Raw genomic sequence first — 18,784 nt, 5'->3', positions numbered from 1 at the left:
TAGTTGAGTGTGGCCAGCCTCCTGCCCCAGTTTCCCTCCCAATCTCCCCAACCCCTCCCTCCATCTAGTGCATTTGAGTGTCTGTGGGTGTGAGGGGGGACCTGGGGCCGAGCTGTGGCCCCCGAGCTGCTTCCCCAGTGTGGGAGTCTGAGCCAGCCTGGGCGCCCCAGGTTCCGCTGTGGCTGGTCAGCACGCCACCCCCCCACCCCCACCCCCACCCCCGAGCTGATGACTCAGGAGGGAGGGGCTTGGAGGCAGGCTTTGCCCAGGGGAAGACAGCGGCTGCGGATTCTCCTGCCCCCTGCAGCCTGAGGCGGGCACTGCAGGGACAAGGTGCTCAGTCAAGGGAGAGGTCGGCCAGGTTCTGGGCACAGTGCTGCAGATAGTCGAAGTCAGGCACTGGGAAGGGCACGCGGGACCACTTCTTGGCCTGGACTCTCCCTCGGGGTGTCTCCAGAAGCATGCTGCGGACTCTGAGCGCCGGCAGCTTCACTGACTTGTAGATCATCTGCAGACCCCAGGCCTGAGGATGGAACAGAGAAGGCTGAGTTGGGGTCACTGTCCTCAGACTGGGCTTCTCTCCTCAAGGTGGGGGATCCGTGAATGCAGGGCCTGTGTCTCCCACCTCAGAGCTGTCTCCCCAGTCACACCACGGGCTCCCAAAGATAGCGGTTCGATCTCTCTCCTCTGACTGGGGGGCTCCTGGGACGGAAGCTGCTTCCCCCATCGCAGGGAGGGTGTCCTGATGGCAGAAGGCGGGGCCTCCTCTCTCAGACTGGGAACTTCTGAAGACTGTTGTTAAGGGTCATGGCCCCAACACTTACCTCCCCACAGTTCCTGCAGTGAATGGTACCCCCAGGCCTCCAGTCCTTGAAGACTCTGTCAATGACTACAGCCCCTCGGGAGACAGTGTAGTAGATCCTGGAGGGGAATGGGAGTCGGTCCTCATGATCCCCCCATCACCCCCAAGCTCGCACCCTCCTGCTTGCTGGGCCTCTACCTGGGCCTCGGGCTCTTCTGCCTGCCCAAGAGGCACAGAGACCTCCCAGAGCCAGGAGATCCGCCCTCCAATAAGCTCTGCCCGTGCGGCCTCATTGCATGCCCTCTGCTCACGTTCAGGCCTCTGCACCACCCATCCAGATGGTTCCCACAGTCCCTCAGCGGATCTCCCAGCTCCACCCTTCCATCCCATTCCATCCTCACTCCCAACCCACACCATCCTTCTGCCAACTGCCAGGGTGATCTTCTAAAAATGTAAATCTGACCTTGACGTTCCCTTGCTCAAAACCCACCCAAGACTCCTCACTGCCTATGGGATGAGGCTGGGCTTCCAGGCCAGCCTGTCTTCCTCGGAGTCTCCTCCTTCACAGTCCTTCCCACTCGAGCCAACCAGAGGCCACGCTGGCACATCATCCCTGCCTGGACTCATCCCACCTTCCAGCCCGATCCGTCCTGCAAGACCCCGCTGAAATGCTGCCTCCTTAAATGAGAGAACCTGGTGTGCAGATCCTTAGCCCCGTGGCCTGGCATAGAGTGGCTCCCGAATAAATACTTAATGAGTGGATGGATGGATGGAAGGTGGGGGAAAGTTACCCTCTAGGGGACAGAGGATGAGAGAATGGCTCAGGGACAAGCAGCCCCTCTGTCTTCAGAGTAGGTGGGACCAGGTGGAGGGGGAGAGCCCAGTTCGTGGCATCTCAGCATTTGGTGTCCTGAACTCTAACTCCTGCTCAACCACACAGTGGCTGTGGGAGCCTGGACAAGTCCTTTCGCCTCTCTGAGCCTCTGTTTGCTCACCTGCAAAATGGGGTGGTGATAAAACCTGTCTCACCAGCCTCTTGAAAATGCAGACTCGGTACTTGTCAAAATGCCATTTCGGCTCCCAAACCCTCAGAGCACGGTCTGGATGGGAGGAGTTCTCTGTCCCCCATCACACCCCTCCCTCCCTCTCATCCTGCCAGCCCCTTCCCCTGGTCTCACGAGAAGTTGGGGTTCACATTGACATGGTGGGCATCCTCCACCTTCCGCAGGTCGCTCCCGTGGCCCACGGCCACCATGCAGTTGACACAGAGGAGCTGCACCTGTTCAGCCAGGAACTGCTGCCGCTGATTCTCCCGCTGGGCTGCCCGAGCCACCCGCTTGACCACGGCTGCCCGCTGCAAGTCCCGGATCTGGAGTCAGAGGGGACACCGGGCAGAGCTGGGGCCCCACAGGCCTGACCCCTGGAATGCTCTCAGGATCTAAGGGCTTGCAAAGACCTCAGATCATTAGTACCCAGAAAGGACTTCCCTCAACCCTCCCTGGAGCTTCAAGAAGCAGCTCTGTGGAGAAAAAGAATACGGAGCAGGGGCAATGTTGGGAGCAGGGCGAGCTTTGTGGCCGAGTCTCTGCCTCCTCTTTGGAGGATTTTGTGCAAAGCTGCTTCTTTGAATCGCACATGGGGCATCACTAATAATTATGCTGGGATGACAGGGGTACACAGGGACTGTCCTGGGTGAAGCTGGACGATGATGACCCTGCCTCAGGGGAAACAGATTTAAGTCCTGGTTCTGGGATTATTCTGTGCACGTGACTTTGTTTCCCCCTGCCCAGTGCTGGAGGGATTGTAAGGCAGCTCTCACAGATACACAAAGTATTTGGTGAGGAGCCACTGCCTTCCCAGGCAGCCCCACCCTTGGCCTCTAACCTCCCCTCCATTCACACCTCCCCAGGTGGGCCACGTTAGTCCCCAGAGAAAGGGGAAGCAGGGTGTGTGTGTGTGTGTGTGTGTGTGTGTGTGTGTGTGTGTGCGCGCGCGCGTGTGTGTGTGTGTGTGTGTGCGCGCGCGCGTGTGTGTGTGTGTGCGTGCGCGCGCGCGCGCGTGTGTGTGTGTGTGTGTGTGTGTGCGCGCGCGCATGCGCGCGCGCAGCCAGAGACCTTCCAGGCAGAGCATCCTCAGCGCCCCCACCCCCCCACCCCGCCCCCACGGCGTGCAGGCTGCCCGCAGACCTTGGCCTGGTACTCGGCCTGGTCCATCTTCTGCACGGCAGCCACGGCCCGCTCCATCAGCGTCTCCAGCACCTCATTGGTCAGCTCCCGCCGCAGCTCCCGGCTGCCTTGGGTGGCCACAAATGAGTACGTACTCTGACCAGCCCGGGCGCGGCCCCTGGCCTGAGGAAGCAGATAGTGAGGGGCCTGAGTGGGCCTAGGGTCCCACAAGGATCTTTGAGGGCTGTTGGCAACACAGGGTTCACACACCTGAACCATGGAGATCTCGTTGGTCAGGAGCCCATAGCGCACCACCACGTTGCACTGGGGGATGTCCAGTCCCTCTTCTGCCACACTTGTGGCCACCAGGAGGTTCAGGGTGCCAACCCGGAACTTCCGGATCACTTCTTGCTGGTCTCTCTGGGGTGGGAAGAGAGAAAGAGGATGGTATGCCAAGTGGGTTGCCTGCCCTCCTGCCAGACCAGCCTCACCCGGTTCAACGAGTTTGGCCCCTTTGGCCCCTTTTCCTAGGGAGCCTGAGTCTCCACCGCTACCCCCAGGACCTTGCCCGTCTTGCCAGTGGACCGACCACCTAACCCCCGTCTCCCCTACAGACTCTTTAGGGCCCCCACCTGTCTACGCTAGGAGGTCTCAGGACCTATTCTTCTCCAGCAAGGGACCCCAAGCCTCTGATCCTCTGTCCATCACTTACCTCCTTCCCTGCAGATCCCCCAAGCTTCAGCCTCTCTGTCCCCAGGGACCCCAGACTAGGAAAACCTCCAGTACTGGGGATCTCGGTGTCCACCTCTCTCCCCCAGTTCTCTGCCCTCGGCCTGGGGGAATCAGTCCCCCCTAGCTCTATGAAGACTCTATCCCCACCCCTTCCCCCCCTAAGAACTCCCCCAGTCCCAGCTCCTTTCCTCAAAGCCCACACCTGGGTCATATGGGTGTTCTGGTTACTGTTCCCTGCACCGATCAGCAGGTCAGCCCTCATGTCCACGGTCTGCAGGCCCGGCTGCTGCCGGAGCCAGAGCAGGAGAAAGTGAGCGCTCTGGCGGGTCTGGGTGAAGATGATGCCCCGGGGGCTGTCGCTGCTCCCAAACTGCTCCCGCAGGATCTGTTCTAGCATCTCCAGTTTTGGGTTCTCCAGGCTGCATGTTGCCAGGTGGGCCAGCTCATTCTTGTAATCTGCCAGAAAAGCCCAAAACGGAGGCACGGGATTCAGGCCTGGATGTGGGCAAGGCATGCATGGGAGAGGGTATGGTCCACCAGGACAGAATTGCGGGGGGCGGGGGTGTAGAGGGAGCATGAGGGGATCTGCTCCCAATTCCCCCTGAACGGCACCAAGACAACATTCAAGGACACGCTCTGCCCACCCAGCCAGCCTGACACCAGGCGCCCACAGTATAGATTTCTTAGCAGACATACCTCTGACATCTGCTACCCAGGATTAACTCGACCTCAGGTCCCTTCAGAAAGATCCTTGCCCCGCCCCTCAGGCTTGCTGAGGCCTCTAGCCTTGAATGTCACTCTCTGACCACCTCCCTTTCCCAGCTTAAAGGTACCACGCACCCCAGACTTTCAAGGGACAGTCCCCCAACTAAATGAATTAGTTTTCATGTCTATACAACCCTTCACAAATGAGGGCATACATCTTTTGTCCTCGCCACGGTCTTTTTTTTTTTTAATATTTATTTAAGAGAGAGAATGAGAGAGAGACAGCATGAGAGGGGGGAGGGTCAGAGGGAGAAGCAGACTCCCCGCTCAGCAGGGAGCCCGATGCGAGACTCGATCCCGGGACTCCAGGATCATGACCTGAGCCGAAGGCAGTCGCTTAACCAACTGAGCCACCCAGGCGCCCGTATCCACGGTCTTAACCCTCGGTTGGAAATACAGGGTCCCAGTACCCTCGTTGGCCCCTTGCGTTGGCGCCGGTGCCCTGGTCTAGTCCAGTTCCCGCGAGCCTCACCATCGAACAGCGCCAGCAGCCAGCGCTCGGCCTGCAGGACCTGGGTCTTCGTGGCGCGCTCCCTGTCGTAGAAATCCCGCAGCGAGTCCAGGGCGTCCACAGGACGGACCGTGTCGTGGATGAGCAGCGCATCGTTGTAGCGCCGTAGGTGAAGAGCGTACACCCGGCGCTGCTGGAGGCCGGCCTCGGCCGCTGCGGACGCGCGGGAGGGAGGGGGGCACGCAGGGTCTGAGCGGCCACGCCCCTCCAGGCCTTCTCTCGCCTAGACTCCGCCCCCCGAGAGGCCGAGCTCCGCCCCAAAAGGCTTCACCCTGGCAGGTCCCGGCCTCCTCGCCTTTCCCCGCCCCGCGCGGACGGCCCCTCTCACCAGCCTGGCTCAGCTCCACCACCTGCTGCTCGTAATTCTGCGTCCCATAGTCCTGGCTCAACTCGGGCATCTCCAGGCGGTTGTGGATTCGGTGCATGAGCTTCTTCAGTGTGTCCCCAAACGGGTCCTGGATGGGAAGAGGGCGTGAAGGGATTCCCACACACATGGGGGTGGGGGGCAGTGAGCACCCAGTGGGGACGCTGATCTCTGCTTGAAGCCGCAGGGCTCCTGCTGCCACGTCGGTGTTTGAGAAGAGGAGCTCCAGAGAGAAGCCCGCTGGGATGTGAAGGAGTCCCCGCTGGAGGCTGGGGTCAGGTGCCTGCCCCCGGCTCCCGCTCTGCCTCCACCTCCTCCGCGCCCTTGACCTTTGGCCTGAGCACAGCCATGTCTAAGTCCTTGTGCAGCCCTGCCATAGCAGACGCCAGACAGAATCTGCGCCGCAGGAGAACCTCAGCACAAAGGGCCCGATGTGTGTGGTTTGCAAAGCACTCCACGGGGTTTCTACAGATGCCCACGGAGGCCTCGGAGTCGAACCAAACAGCTGGCTGTGGGCACGGACTGCATCTTCCCCATTTCACAGAACGGAGAAATCGAGACTCAAAGAAATAAGTAACCGGAAGTCACAGAGCTCGTGGGGGTGGAGTCAGGGCTCAACGCCAGGTGCCCCAACTTCACATCAGACCCCACCTCCACCACCCCCCCATCCCGCCTTCCACTCACCTGGCTGCGCCTGCCGCAGAGGTTGTATTGTTTGCAGGGCTGAGGGCTGTGCTCCTGCAGCTTGGCGCGGTAGGTCTGTGGTGACATGATGCGCCACGTGTCCAGGTTGGCACAGAGCTGGGGCAAGAGAAAAGGGTTCACTCGAATGGGGGAGAGTCCTCTGAGGACAATAGGCAGAGCTCTGAGACAGGATAGATCCCAGCTGCCACTGAGCGGGGCCACTGGAAGTGGGGATTCATTTACTCAACAAATATTTATTGCTCGCCCTCTCTGTGCCCAGTGCTGTGGTAGGTAGTGGGGATCCAGAGTCTTATTTTGGAGTTGGGGAGAGAGATGATGAACCAGTAAAGAATAACAGAATGGGAGGGTTTCAGGCAGTATTAATGAGCTCTGAAGACAATAAAATTGGATGACATGACATGCTGTGGGGGTGACCAGGGAAGACTGAGGAGGTGACATTCAAGCTGTTCCCTGAATGACAGGAAGGAGCCAGACAGGTCAGGTGCAGGGGGGAAGGGCATTCAGGGCAAAAGGAACGAGGAGCACAAAGGTCCTGAGAAGGATCCTATATGCTCAAGATCCAGAGAGAAGGCTGGCAGAGTAGGAGTGAGGTGTGGGGGAAATGAGGTTGGAGAGGTAGGCAGGGCTGGGTCCCATGGAACTTTGTTAAGCCACCCTATAGAGGGTGGGGTCTAACCTAAGTTCAGTGAGAAGCCACTGGAGGCTGGAGTTAAGAGCCTGGGAGAGCCTGGGGAGGGCTGCTGGGCCAGGGGCAGGCTGGGGGGGGGGTGCGCTGGTGGGGGCAGCGGTGGGGTCACAGGGGCCCAGCTGACCTGCAGGACGTGGTCGATGGCCCCATTAAGCGTGGAGGCCCCACCAGTGCCTGGGGAGGCTGTGAGACCCAGCACCTGGGGCAGGGGCTGTGTCCTCTGGAGTTTATGCTCTAGGTACCGGCTCAGGATGATGTTGTAGACAGTGTCTTTGTGCGTGTGGTGACACTCATCCACCACAAGCAGGGAGAAGGCTGGGGACACATGGGGCAAGGCTGTGACCGACATCTGCAAAGCCCTTCCTCCCCCATGAGCTTTTATGCATGTAGCCCCCACAGGTTGTCTCACTCCCTCCTCCTTTTAAAACTTGCAGCCAGGCTCCTGAGAGCAGCCTAGGCAGGGGTGACCTACCTCCATTTTACAGATTAGTCAACTGAGGCTCAGCGGTGGTGGCTGGGGGGACTTGCCCAAGATCCCGCACCTTCTGTGAGACCGTATGCCAGGGTTTGGTGAATGGGGGACCCTTCACTGCCACAAAATGTCCCAACAGCTTTACCAGAAGAGGTGCCCCGGGGGTGGCAGGTAGGGTGCTCAGGTGCACACTCTCTGCCCTCACCATTGAGCTCCACGTGCTCCTCCTCCTCGGGGCTGGTCAGCGCCATCTGTAGCAGCTCCGCTGTGCAGATGATCAGGTCATGGCTCCGGGCCAGGTGGCCAAAGCCAGCTCGTGGCCCCATGTCCCCACTCAGGGTTATAATGGCCCAGCGTTTGTCCAGCATGCGGCTGAACTCCTCACAATGCTGGCTCACCAGGTGCACCTGCGGATGGAGAATGAGGTGGGGAGATGAAGCTGGGCTGGGGGTAAGGGGGATGGGGAGGAGGCAAGCTGACCCCCCCAGGACTTGGCTGGGGGCAGGAATGGGAGGAAAGGCAGGTGAGCTTAGAGATGACCGCAGCAGCCCCCAAGTTCCGGAGGGTCTTGGGAGACATCTGAGGAGCTGAGACCCCAGCGAGAGGAGTGCGGGCTACTCACCCGGTTGACCAGTACAACCACCTTGGCTCCATCCACAGTCTCTAGATGCCTCTTGGCCACATAAGCAGCCGCCCGGGTCTTCCCAGCCCCCGTGGGCAGCCACATGATGATATTCTTGCCCTCCAGGGCAGGCATGATCACCTCCCACTGGTAGGGTCGCAACTCCATTCTGAGAATGGAAGGAGAGTCAGACCCCTGGCCCACCTGGCCCTCTCCCAAGCCCGGCCCCCTCCCCATTCCTGGCAAGCCCAGTCTTGTGCAGAGATCTCCTCATCCGGCTTGAGGGAGGTGGGGCAGGGCACAGAAAGGATCTACCAGGAACCTGATCTGGCCAAGACAGGCGGGAGTAATACAAACTACACCTGACTTTTGCCCTGTTGGCTCTTATCTGCAACACCTGCCGAGGTGCTGAGGTGCCCAGGGTGGCCCGCTTAGCTTAGCTCCGAGCCGGGTGCCACTGGGCTGTGCAGAAATTGAAAACAGAAACCGAAACTGAGGGAGGAGTCAACTTGGGCAGAGCTCAACCTTAGCAATCTCCTTTCCCCTTCTTCCCCTTCTCAGCTCTGTCCTCCTCCCCCAGAAAAGCTGCTGGAAAGCACCCTTTCACTCCTCCTGGGTCCTGCCGGCCCCTCCCCGGCCCCTCCCCCAAGAGCCGAGTCTCCACCACCCCGCCCCGCCTCCACTCCCTTTGAACCAGCTGTAACCATGTCCATACAGGGCAAAGCGGCCAGGTGGAGACTGGGACCCCTGCAGCCCCCACACCTGGACCAGGAGCAGCCAGGAGTGGGGAGAAATGGGGGCTGCAGCAGTGCATGTGCCATCACCCCAGGAGCACGGGACTAGGCAGGAAGCTGGCTGGGGAGGGTGGCCCCGGCACCATCTGAGTTTTTTTTTTTTTTTTTCAAAGATTTTATTTGAGAGAGAGCGAGAGAGCACAAGCAGGGGGAGTGGGAGAAGGAGAAGCAGGCTCTCCGCTGAGCAGGGAGCCCGATGTGGGGCTTGATCCCAGGACCCCGGGATCATGAGCCAGCCAGGTGCCCCATCCATCTGGGTTTTAATAGACTCCAGTTCTGCAGGAGGTCCAGGCAGGAACGGGGTCAACCTGCTAAAGCTGAGGACCCTACTAAAGAAACAATCACACAGAGAAAAAAAAAAAAGAGCTTTATTGTTCCCTCTGAGGGATTAATGCCAGGAAATGGTCCCCAGGCCCCCCCACCCCTGGGGGACAGACAGAAGAGTGCAGGGTGAGGGGTGAGGCATGGCCCCTCCAGTCCCAGTTGAACTTTCAAACACTGAAGCCCCCTCCCTCAAGCTAAAATGGGCAGTCCCGACCCTTGAGGAAACAGTGGGCTGGACTCCACGGCTCTGTGGGGACAGGGCTGGGGGCCATCGGGGCTGGGCAGGGCTTATCCTCTAGCCACCAGCCACTTTAGAGGGGCTGAACCCCAGATCCAGGAGACCCCTCCCCAAGGTCAGATACAACGAAAGCTCTGTCTGCAGGTGTGGGGGCGCCCGCGGATCCAGAAAGGGCTGCAGGGCCCAGGGGCTGGAGTGTCTCAAGCTGAGAGGCACCTGGGCGCCAGGGCCCCCCCTCGCAATCGGATCAAAACCCGAAGTGGAGACATTCCAGGTCGGGGCTGCGGTCCAAAGCCAGACACTACTTGTCGATGAGCCCCCCCTCCTTGAGCTTGAAGTAGAAGAACTTCTCCAGGGCACTGGCGCAGCGGCAGTACTCGCTGTCCGGCGGGTTGTACTCGCGGCAGTTGGCGATGACCCGCTGCAGGTCGGCCACGAAGAGCTTGCGGGTGACGTAGTAGCGGCTACGCAGTCGCTCTGTCATGGTCTTCAGGTCTGGGGCAGCAGGAAGTAAGGACACGCTTTCAGGAGGCTGAGGAGAGCAGGGCTGTCTGCCGGACAGCGGGCCGTGGGACCCAGGGAAGGCAGGAGTAGATTTGGGGGCAGAAGTGGAAGGAAGAGGTCAGAATGGAGCATCCTCACCAATAGGGAAGCGGATGACCTCGTAGTAGTCAGGGGCCTCGGACTTCTTCACAGGCTCCATGAAGGGCCAGGCACTGGGGTGTGACTGCAGAGGAAAAGCTGAGCTGGAGCCGGGCCCACTGTGCCCCCAGCCCAGCCTGTGAGCACCACCCACCCCAGAAGGGGTCATAGCCACTGGTGCAGGTACCCCCAGGAGGGAACCTCGTCTCCCCACCTTGATCTGGGCCAGCAAGTTTTTGAGGGTTGTGTAGAGCTGGTCCGGATCCTTCAGCTCCTTCCTGGGGCGAGAGACGCCACGCCTGAGGCCCTTGGTCCTTCTGCCTCCCCCAAAACCCTCCCCCTCCATACAACACTCACCCCTTCTCCTTCCCCAGTGGCTTCCAGCCCGTCTCTCCTGCAAAGTGGGGAGTGGGGAGAGTATCCCTAAGAATTTGAGAACACAACCCAAACAGGGTACCCCCCCCCCACCAAGACCCCTGCTCACGAATGCCGGGGACACTCTCCACGGGGATCTGCCTCACACCCTCCTTGAAGCAGCTGAGCCCAGGGTAGACCTTTCGGATCTGGGCCTGCTTGCGCTCAATCAGCTTCTTGATGATCTGAGGGAAGGCAGGGTCTGAGGGGCCAATTCCAGCCCCAGCAGCAACCCTCCCAGGGCCACAGTCACAGGCCCTGTCCCTGACCTCCTAACTTTCCTGAGAGGCAAAGCAAGAACCAAGATCCCGGCCCACGCCCATCTCACACGTGCACATACGTGTGGTACACATCCACACACGTGTGCTCACCCCCACATGCATATGAAAAGCCCCAGGACTGAGTGCGTGCACACACACACACCTCCTTCTGCTTTTTGATGATGTGGGACAGCTCCGTGTAGGGGATCCGGGGATTCAGCTCACACTCCATCAATGTTGCACCCTCATAGTCCTTAATGTAGCCCAGGTAGCGGCTCTTGGGCACTTTGATGTCCTTGGAGAAGCCCTAGGGAGTGGACAGTTATGACCCGATCCATCAGCAAGGCCCTCCCAACTTGAATGACCCCTCGCCCAGAAGCCCCCTGAGGGGCTGTGCAGGCCATGTCCCCCTCTCCCTTGTTCCTGGGTCACCTTCTGCGGTGTGTGTGGGCTCAATTAATCTGTCCCCAGAAAGGTTCCAGGTCAGCCGCGCCCACCCCCTCCCCCATCTGGAGCCTCCCAGTTCTTCCAGCCTGAGCTGCTGCCCTGCAGGCCCCTCCTCCTCACTGGGGCGGCAGCAGGAGGCAGGCAGATGTGCAGAAGACTTGGAAGACTTCCCCATAGGTGCCGTAGCTGCAGGTGCCGGATGGAGCAGGGCGCATCCCACCCTATCCCATCCACACCAGCAGGCTAGAATGATCCCTAACCCCAGGCAGCAGGCAAGTGTGGGCGGAGGCGAGGGTCACCTGCTTTTTGAAGTAGCCAATGGCATACTCGTCGGCGTAGGTGAGGAAGTAAAGAATGTTGTGTTTGATGTGATACTCCTTCAGGTGGTTCATCAGGTGAGTCCCATAGCCCTGGGGGGGAAGGGAGCAGGGCTTAGCAGGGGGGCCCGGAGCGGAGAGAGCAGACTGGATAGGAGAACAGGACAGCCCAGGGACCCGGGACAGGGAGAACGAAAGGCAACTGGCAGAGGAAGGGGCGTCTGTAGGAAGAAAGTGAAGGACACTGGGTTTCTAAGCGCTTACTCTCGACCAGGTGTGGTGCCTGGTACTTTACAGACCACCTCTCAAATTAATCCACGAGATAAAGTATTTTTATCACCATTTTATGAAAAAAAAAAAAAAAACCCAAAAAACAAAATCTGAAACTCAACTATGTTAGGAAATGTGTCCAAGGTCAGCCAGCCAGCCACGGTAAGGCCAGGACTGAAATCCCAACCAGGAAGTTGCCATCCACATGTCACTTGGTTCCCAGTTTCTGGGCCTCAGAGTTAGGGGGAAAAGGAAAGAAGAATCACAAGGGCCCTACTCATTTCAAATCTGAACCCTGAAGAGCAAGCATCTCCCACACACGTCAAGACCTAGGGGCACCATGCAAATCTGGCTTACATAAACCAGGAGAACCAGGGACCCTACCAGCTGTGGGTCATTGTCTGTTGTGCCCATTCAAGGACGGAACCCAGGACTATCACCCAGCACAAGGCTGGCGTCAAGATCATTAACTCCCCAGTGTATGTGAATGTTCTTGTGATGAAGGAAATTCAGGTCCATTTAAAAGCGTTATTGAAAAAAATAGTAAATTAAGCAAAAGCGTTATCGGTAGCGGTGCCTGGGTGGCTCAGTCGGTTAAGTGGCCAACGCTTGATTTTGGCTCAGGTCGTGAGATCGAGCCCCAAGTCGGGCTCTGTGCTCAGCTGGGAGTCTGCCTGTCCCTCTCCCTCTGCTCCTTCCTTCCCCCCCAACCCCTGCTCATGCTCGCATGCTCTCTCTAAAATAAATCAATAAAATCTTTTTTAAAAAAATAAAAAGCTGGGGCGCCTGGGTGGCTCAGTCGGTTAAGTGGCCAACTCTTGATTTTGGCTCAGGTCATGATCTCAGGGTCGTGAGATCAAGCCCTGCATCGGGCTCTATGCTCAGCAGGGAGTCTGCTTGAGATTCTCTCCCTCTCCCTCTGCCCCTCCCCCTGCTTGTGTGCTTGCGCGCTCTCTCTCGCTCTCTCTCTAAAATAAATAAATGAATCTTAAAAAATAAAATAAGGGTGGTACTGATTTTGGAACTCTATTTGTCAACAAGTGTTTCCTTAATGCAGTTACCAAAGGACGACTGCCACCTTGTGGGGCTGCGAGGAACTGCCTGGCCACTGAAAGAAGAGCTGGAGACAGCGGCTGGGACCCAGAACAAATTCCGGAGCAGGTGGTGGGATGGGACTGGGGTCAGGAACACGCACTCACCTTGACCTGCTCGTTTGAGGTGACGGCACAGAAGACAATCTCCGTGAAGCCCTGAGTGGGAAACATGCGGAAGCAGATCCCACCGATGACCCGCCCATCCTTGATCAAGGCCAGAGTCTTGTGCTTCCTAAGGGGAGAGGGGACAGGTCACTGCCCCTACCTGTTCCCCAGATGCTGCCCAGGGCCCTACAGTCTTGGAGGCCCGGGCTGTATTTAGTGCTGGGAGCGGAGGAGCAAGCATTCCCACAGATTGCGGGGGTGGGGGCAGAGGACAGGTGTGGCGCCCCGGGGTTGGGGCTCTTCTGGGGACGCACGGGTCAAAGACGAGGCGGGCGATGTACTCCTTGGGCATGCGCGGCAGCTGGTGGGAGAACACGTTCTGCAGCCCCACAAGCCAGAGCAACACGCGCCGGTTGGCCTTGGGTGTCAGCGAGTTGCCGATGACGTGGAACTCGATGATGCCGCGGCGTTCCTCCAGGCGGGCAGTCTCGTCCCGGGCTGCGTTGGCCGACAGCAGGCTCGTCTGGGCACCAGAGGAAAGGTGGTGAGCTGGGGCCTCAGGCTGGCGAGGCCCCCTCCCCACACGGTTCCGCGAGCCGGGCTGCCCCACCTCAGGCCCCAGCATGGCGGCAGGGTCAGTGATGGTGAGCATAACCTCGTTGACCAGCTCCATAGGGATGTCGCCCATTACGCGGAGCCGCTTGGCATCCTCCAGGGTCAGGTTCTCTGGGAGCTTCCTCTTCTCACCTGCTGAGAAGGTTGGCAGGCTCTCCGGTGGACAGCAAGAGAGGTTAGGGGAGGGCTGAATGAGAGTCAGAGGTAAGGGGTCAAGTACCCACCTGGCATGGGCTCGGCCCCTCCAGAATCCAGGCTCAAGGAGCTGTTGCTACCCCCACCCATGGTGGGGCTGAAGATGGGGGCATTGGGAACGACTGCCGCACTGACCGTAGCTGAGAGGGAGCGAAATCAGGGGATTGGGGGGGGGGTCACAGGTGGTGGTGGTCCCAAAAAGGAAACCCCCAGACACACCCTCCTGCACGTCCCCACGGAGGCCAAGCTGAGAGCCTGAAGAGCCTGCTGGGGCACATACCCGGCCTGGGCACCAGCTGGGTCCCCTCTGAGGGCGGCATGGTGAAGCTGGACTCCCAGATTGGAGAGTTTGCCCCATAGATCTCCTCCTCCAGCATGGACAGGAATCTGTGGGGAGGGTACAGGCTGTCTTGCAACTCTGTCCTCCAACCAAGGCAGCAGCCTGGGCCAGACACTAGAAGAACTGGAGGCAGGTCAAAGACACCCTGCTGTCAGGGAACTGGGAGCCAAAGAACAGAGGCAGGCTTCAGACTAGGGGGAGACGCAGTCCCCGGCCTCTTGGGAGCCCCTAGTCAAAGGCAGAACAGGGCAGTCCAGGACAGAGATCAGAGGCCCAGTTTGCCATGGTGTGCAGCACATGGGGACAGGGTCTGAGCTGGTGCCATCCTGAACTATGGGGCCAAGGGCACAATTCACCCTGGGCCTCAGTATCCCCTCCTGCCACCTCATATTCCCAGCTGGTGGCAGAATGGGGCCCTGAAAGGCCTGCATTAGTCAGTGGAAGCTTGTTAAACTGGGAAGCTATGAGCCAGGTTTAAAACGAGAGAAAGGTGTAGCAGAAGGGAGGGAAATCTTACAGAAAGGACTATAGTAGGACTGGAAATGGGTTTCACCTCAAGCGTGAGCTCTGGTTTCTTGGCACGCTGTGCTGGGAAGGATTCTGAGGCCGTGTCCAGGCCCCGTGGGAAACAGTTAGTCACATCTAGCAGGGGCACGGGCAGGGGTAATGTTAGCACTTGGGCCATGTACCTGCCATCCCCAGACTAGTACACGCAAAGGCAAATGCCAGCAAGTTGCATCTGGGCCCCAGACAAGTCTGCCAGGTAGACACCCAGATCCCAGAAGGCTCATGGAGGGGAAGGAGGGACCATTCCAGGAAGCCTTTCTGGAAAAAAGGGGACAACAGGGAGGATATGAACTTGGGGGAAAATCCTGATCGGCCAGAACGAGCCTTACTTTGGGAAGTGGGTGAGGATCAGGGTCCTCTTCTCAGGCACCAGCTTGTCCTTCTCCACCCGGAATTTCTCCAGCAACTGCCGCCGGGTCACTGTGAAGATGGAGCGGAGGAGGCTTCGCCCAAAGATGTGAGTGGTCTCATAGCGGGGGAGGCTGTCACAGCTCTGGGGCACGTGGCAGTAGCAAAGCCATCTGCGGGCAGTGGGGAGGTGGGAGGTGAGAACGGACACGCTGGACCCAGGCTGGGCCTCCAAGCCTCCCCCACCCTGCTGGCCCTGGCTAGGCCTACCTGGTATAATTGACCTTGTAGGTAGCCACATCCTCGGCCTGAGACCGCTGCCGAAATTGGGCAGGCGTCTCAAGCTTCCAGTAGTTAAGGCAGAGCAGGAACATCTTGGAGAGCTCAAACATCGTCTGCCGCTCCCGAGGAGCCAGGTGACTAAACTTGTACTGCACAAAGTTCAGCACACCCTGAGAAGTGGGCAGGGAGCAAGACCAGGAAGGAGATGTGAGCAGCCAGCAGGGGTTTCTTAATCCAAAATCTGGTGCTTCCTGAGGGCAGGCTAAAGCTCTCTTCTCACTCTGTGGCTCTCTGTGAAGAAAAACCCTGCCCCCTTCCCACCCCCACGCCCATCTTGAGCCCAAAACATCCTCCCTTCTCTGAACCTGTGCCCTGTTCTCAGCTTGAGGAAGATGGGGAACACAGGCTCCTCACTCCTCCAACATGCCCCCAATTCTCTTACCACCTTCCTCATCCCACCTGCTCAATATTAGGCTTCTCAAATGGGGGACTGCCCAGGGAGCCCTCCACCACCGGCCGGGTCATCTGCAGGATGCATTTCCGCAGGAGCTGGAGGAAGAGGAAGGGGGAGGAGCAGAGGTCAGTGGAGCCTGGAGCTGCAGACTCCCCAGCCGCACCTCCTTTGCTCACTCACACTCACTTGGAAGAAACTCACCTTGAAGAGGTAGAAATAGACCTGCTTAGTGTCTGTATCCTCCTCTTTGTGAACAGACATAAACAGATTCTCCACGTCCACCACCATACCCAGCAGCCTGTTAATCTCATCCTCTGACACATTCTCCAGGTGGGACACGTGGTCAGCTGTAAGAAGGATAGGTGGTAGGGTTGGAAAGAATGGAAACGTCACCAGAGCTCCCTGCCCCTCTTCATCACCAGCCAATTTACAGCCTCAGTCCCTCCAACCAGTGTGACCAGCAATGAGACTGCTCCTACGTGAGCCCTTGGGTGGACCCTGTCTCTTCTGGGCTGGCAAATTTCCTATTTCTTCCCTTGGGAGAATACATGCTCCCAACCCAATCCCTCCTTAAGAAGACATTTTTGGCTCCACAGATAAAGCTCTGTGGCACCTAAATCATCCTGTCCAAGCAGGATCCAGCACCTGCCCCCGCCCCAGCTCCAAGGGCACTACCTGCCTTACCCAAGGGGTGCTCACAGCTGCGGCACAGCTCGCTCAGGTTGGCAGCTGGCTGCTGCAGGTCCATGCGGGGTGCAGTGGGGGGCTTGGGGTTTTTCCAGCCATTACACTTGCAGGTTTCATTGGCCTGGCGGCAGAAGACTCAGTCAATAGTCCTGTAACTGGGGACGGGGAGCCGATCCCCAGCCACAGATTTGCCCCCATTCCCACCCGAGCCCCGGAATGCCCCAAGCCCCGCCCCCTTCTCACCCCAGGCCCCGCCCCCACCTTGCAAGCCGAGAAGACCCCTAGCTTCTCAAGCTTCTTGGCGCGCGGCAGCCCCCGGACTTGCGCCTTCCTCTGGCTGGCGCGCTGCTGCTGGCTCAGACCAGGTCGAGCCGGATCCCCTCCGCTCCCGGTCCCCCCACTTCCTACCCCGGGACCCCCAGTCCCTGTGCTGCCGGCTGGCGCTGCTGCTGGGGCGGGGGCTGGTGCCGGAGTGGGAGCCGGAGTCGGGGCTGAAGCCGGGCTGGGGGCAGGAGTCGGAGTTGGGGCAGGGGCTGGAGACTGAAGGGGACGGGGCTGCGTGGCCGGGGCCGGGGTTGAGGCCTGGGAAGGTTCCGCCATGGCCTCCCCCGCAGCGGAGCGCGGCGCGGCGCGGCGCGGCGCTCCCAGCCCTAGGGCCGCATGGGCAACCGGCGCTCAGTGCGCAGGCGTCGCTGCACCGGAGCATGATGGGAGTTGTAGTCTTCCACTGCCGCTCCCTTAGGCTCCAGCTTCCAGACTTTTCTGTCTTGTTTTTGGGTCCCAGACAAGCAAGTGAAGCCTGAGCCATTACCCCAGATTGGCTCCTTCTGACTTCTAATCTCTCTTTGAAGGCCTCCGGGATAGTGAAGATTGCTGTTTTCTTGGGGACTTGGAGAAGCATCTGAGAAAACTGGCTTCTGTTGAGGGGAATCGTGGAATCTGCCCACCTCCCAAGCCTGGGTTTAGAAGTGCCGCCCTGGGGTCTGGAGTTGTGTGGGCTTCCTGGCACATTCCCCTCCCACGCCCACCCCGGCCCTGTCCCACACGTCTGCAGACATAGAATTGCAGCTACAGCGGAGATTTAAGAAGCAACACTTCCATTTCCTGACCCGTGAAGGGGTTACACGGGTGTGCTCGCTGTGGGATAATTCAGTTGTACTCTATGGTGCACTTTTTTGTATAACGTTATACTTCAGCAGTAAAGGATTGTTACAAAAGCACTGAGCGCCAGAGGATGGCCATGGTCACGAAGCAGGATACTGAGATGAGGATGAGGTAGAAGTAAAGGAGGGCACATCCCAGTGTATGTGAGCGGCTCCCCACCCCCCCCACAACACCGTGGGCACCTTGAGGGCAGGGCCCACGTCTTCATTTTGCCCCAGAACCCAGACCTGAGCCTGCCACAGTAGATCCAGGGTCTGATGCACGAAGGAAACCAGGAAGCCGCGTTCACCTCCCAAGCCCCGTGTGCGGGGTCAGAGAAAGGACGTTCGGAGAATGGAAAACCCCACGGCCACAACAGCTTGGCTCTGTTCAGGGGACAATCCTTCTTGTCCTCAGGCCCGATTCTTGGAAGGGCAAGAGCCTATCGGCTCAATCTCGTCCCTGCCCTGTGCTGGTGAGCGCTCCAGGGTCTGGCTCCCACGTCCAGCCTCAGCCTACGCAGGTGCCTCACAGCCCGGAGCTGGGGAAGGGCCTGAGAAAGGGGCAGGCGCCAGGACAAGAGCAGCAGCGGCGTGCCAGGGCGGCTGACAACCTGACCTGTGGAGGCAGGACTCGCGTGGCGGGGCCGCCCGGGCCGGCCCCAGGGGAGCCGAGCCGGGGTGCTCGGAGCGGGGCCGCGCGAGGGCCTCTGGGGTGTGCGCGCTGCAGTGCCACGCCCAGCGCCGCGCGCCCTTGGACGGCAGTTGCTCCTTCGGATGCAGCGGGTCGGTAGCGGTCTCCCCAGTGGGAGCCGGGTGGCGTCCCGCAGTCCCAGCGTCGCCCTCGCCGAACAGAACCAGGTGGCCACGCTGCCGGTACGGCTGCTCAGGGATGATGTGGCGGCTGTGCGGAACAACGTCCACGCAGAGGATGGCTTCCAGATGAAGGTGGATGCCTACGGCTTTACCCCCGAGGAGCTGGTGGTGCAAGTGGACGGCCAATGTCTGATGGTGACCGGCCAGCGGCAACTGGAGGGCTGCAGCCCGGATGGGGCCGGCTACCGCGTGGCGCAAAGGGTGCACCGGCAGATGCAACTACCACCGGACCTGGATCCCGCCTCCATGACCTGCAGTATGACCCCCTCGGGCCAGCTGTGTGTCCGAGGCCCGTGTCGGGCGCTGCCTTCCCCTGAAGCCCAAAAAGGCCCATCCCCGAGAGTCCGGGGCCGTGGCTCTAAGTGCCAACCTAGCCTGACCCAGTAAACAACCACTGTAGTGTGCAGCAGCAGCCTTGGTGTTGTGGTCTTTTCTTGGGGCTGGGGTCAGAGGTTGAGGCATAATGAGATAGAGAGAGGGCCAGTGGGGGGCCCTGGGAGGCAGGAAAGGCACTTTAAGGTGGTGATCCACCAAGAATCAGGCCTCT

The 18,784-nt window shown here is 59.4% G+C and overlaps 3 protein-coding genes across 9 annotated transcripts; 1 reads left to right on the top strand and 2 right to left on the bottom strand.

The window, feature by feature from the left end:
• Positions 1 to 211: 211 nt before the first annotated feature.
• Positions 212 to 8,637, bottom strand: DHX58 (DExH-box helicase 58). 6 transcript variants are annotated; one of them, XM_028094050.2, is made up of 13 exons: positions 8,542 to 8,637; positions 7,827 to 7,995; positions 7,410 to 7,611; positions 6,857 to 7,047; positions 6,024 to 6,140; positions 5,304 to 5,430; positions 4,937 to 5,128; positions 3,902 to 4,155; positions 3,238 to 3,387; positions 2,989 to 3,150; positions 1,981 to 2,171; positions 825 to 921; positions 212 to 523 (listed from the first exon to the last, which is right to left on the bottom strand). In XM_028094050.2, exons 2-13 carry the CDS (start codon positions 7,992 to 7,994, stop codon positions 338 to 340), a joined length of 2,037 nt encoding a protein of 678 aa, XP_027949851.1. In that variant the 5' UTR covers position 7,995; positions 8,542 to 8,637; the 3' UTR covers positions 212 to 337. The 6 variants fall into 6 exon arrangements, 5 of the variants coding, with proteins under 5 accessions (XP_027949851.1, XP_027949850.1, XP_027949848.1 ...); XM_028094049.2 differs by lacking the exon at positions 8,542 to 8,637 and adding an exon at positions 8,352 to 8,425; XM_028094047.2 differs by lacking the exon at positions 8,542 to 8,637 and adding an exon at positions 8,189 to 8,319.
• A 334-nt stretch (positions 8,638 to 8,971) lies between these two features.
• On the bottom strand, positions 8,972 to 16,866 carry KAT2A (lysine acetyltransferase 2A). Of its 2 annotated transcripts, none has more exons than XM_028094044.2 (18): positions 16,481 to 16,866; positions 16,217 to 16,340; positions 15,734 to 15,879; positions 15,538 to 15,627; positions 15,067 to 15,248; positions 14,778 to 14,969; positions 13,822 to 13,928; positions 13,571 to 13,681; positions 13,342 to 13,481; positions 13,046 to 13,254; positions 12,732 to 12,858; positions 11,245 to 11,355; positions 10,662 to 10,805; positions 10,309 to 10,423; positions 10,182 to 10,218; positions 10,039 to 10,102; positions 9,825 to 9,909; positions 8,972 to 9,677 (listed from the first exon to the last, which is right to left on the bottom strand). In XM_028094044.2, the coding sequence occupies exons 1-18, from the start codon at positions 16,817 to 16,819 to the stop codon at positions 9,484 to 9,486; spliced, it is 2,517 nt and encodes an 838-aa protein (XP_027949845.1). In that variant the 5' UTR covers positions 16,820 to 16,866; the 3' UTR covers positions 8,972 to 9,483. The 2 variants fall into 2 exon arrangements, with proteins under 2 accessions (XP_027949845.1, XP_027949846.1); XM_028094045.2 differs by having other exon boundaries at positions 13,342 to 13,478.
• A 1,245-nt stretch (positions 16,867 to 18,111) lies between these two features.
• Positions 18,112 to 18,624, top strand: HSPB9 (heat shock protein family B (small) member 9). The gene has a single exon (XM_028094056.2). The coding sequence runs from the start codon at positions 18,139 to 18,141 to the stop codon at positions 18,622 to 18,624; it is 486 nt and encodes a 161-aa protein (XP_027949857.2). The 5' UTR covers positions 18,112 to 18,138.
• Positions 18,625 to 18,784: the final 160 nt, after the last annotated feature.

Source organism: Eumetopias jubatus, unplaced genomic scaffold (assembly GCF_037043125.1).
Source record: "Eumetopias jubatus isolate StellerSeaLion01/CBP00866 unplaced genomic scaffold, mEumJub1_p1.0 scaffold_10, whole genome shotgun sequence".
Lineage (NCBI taxonomy): Eukaryota > Metazoa > Chordata > Mammalia > Carnivora > Otariidae > Eumetopias > Eumetopias jubatus.
This window is presented reverse-complemented; position numbering and strand designations above follow the sequence as displayed.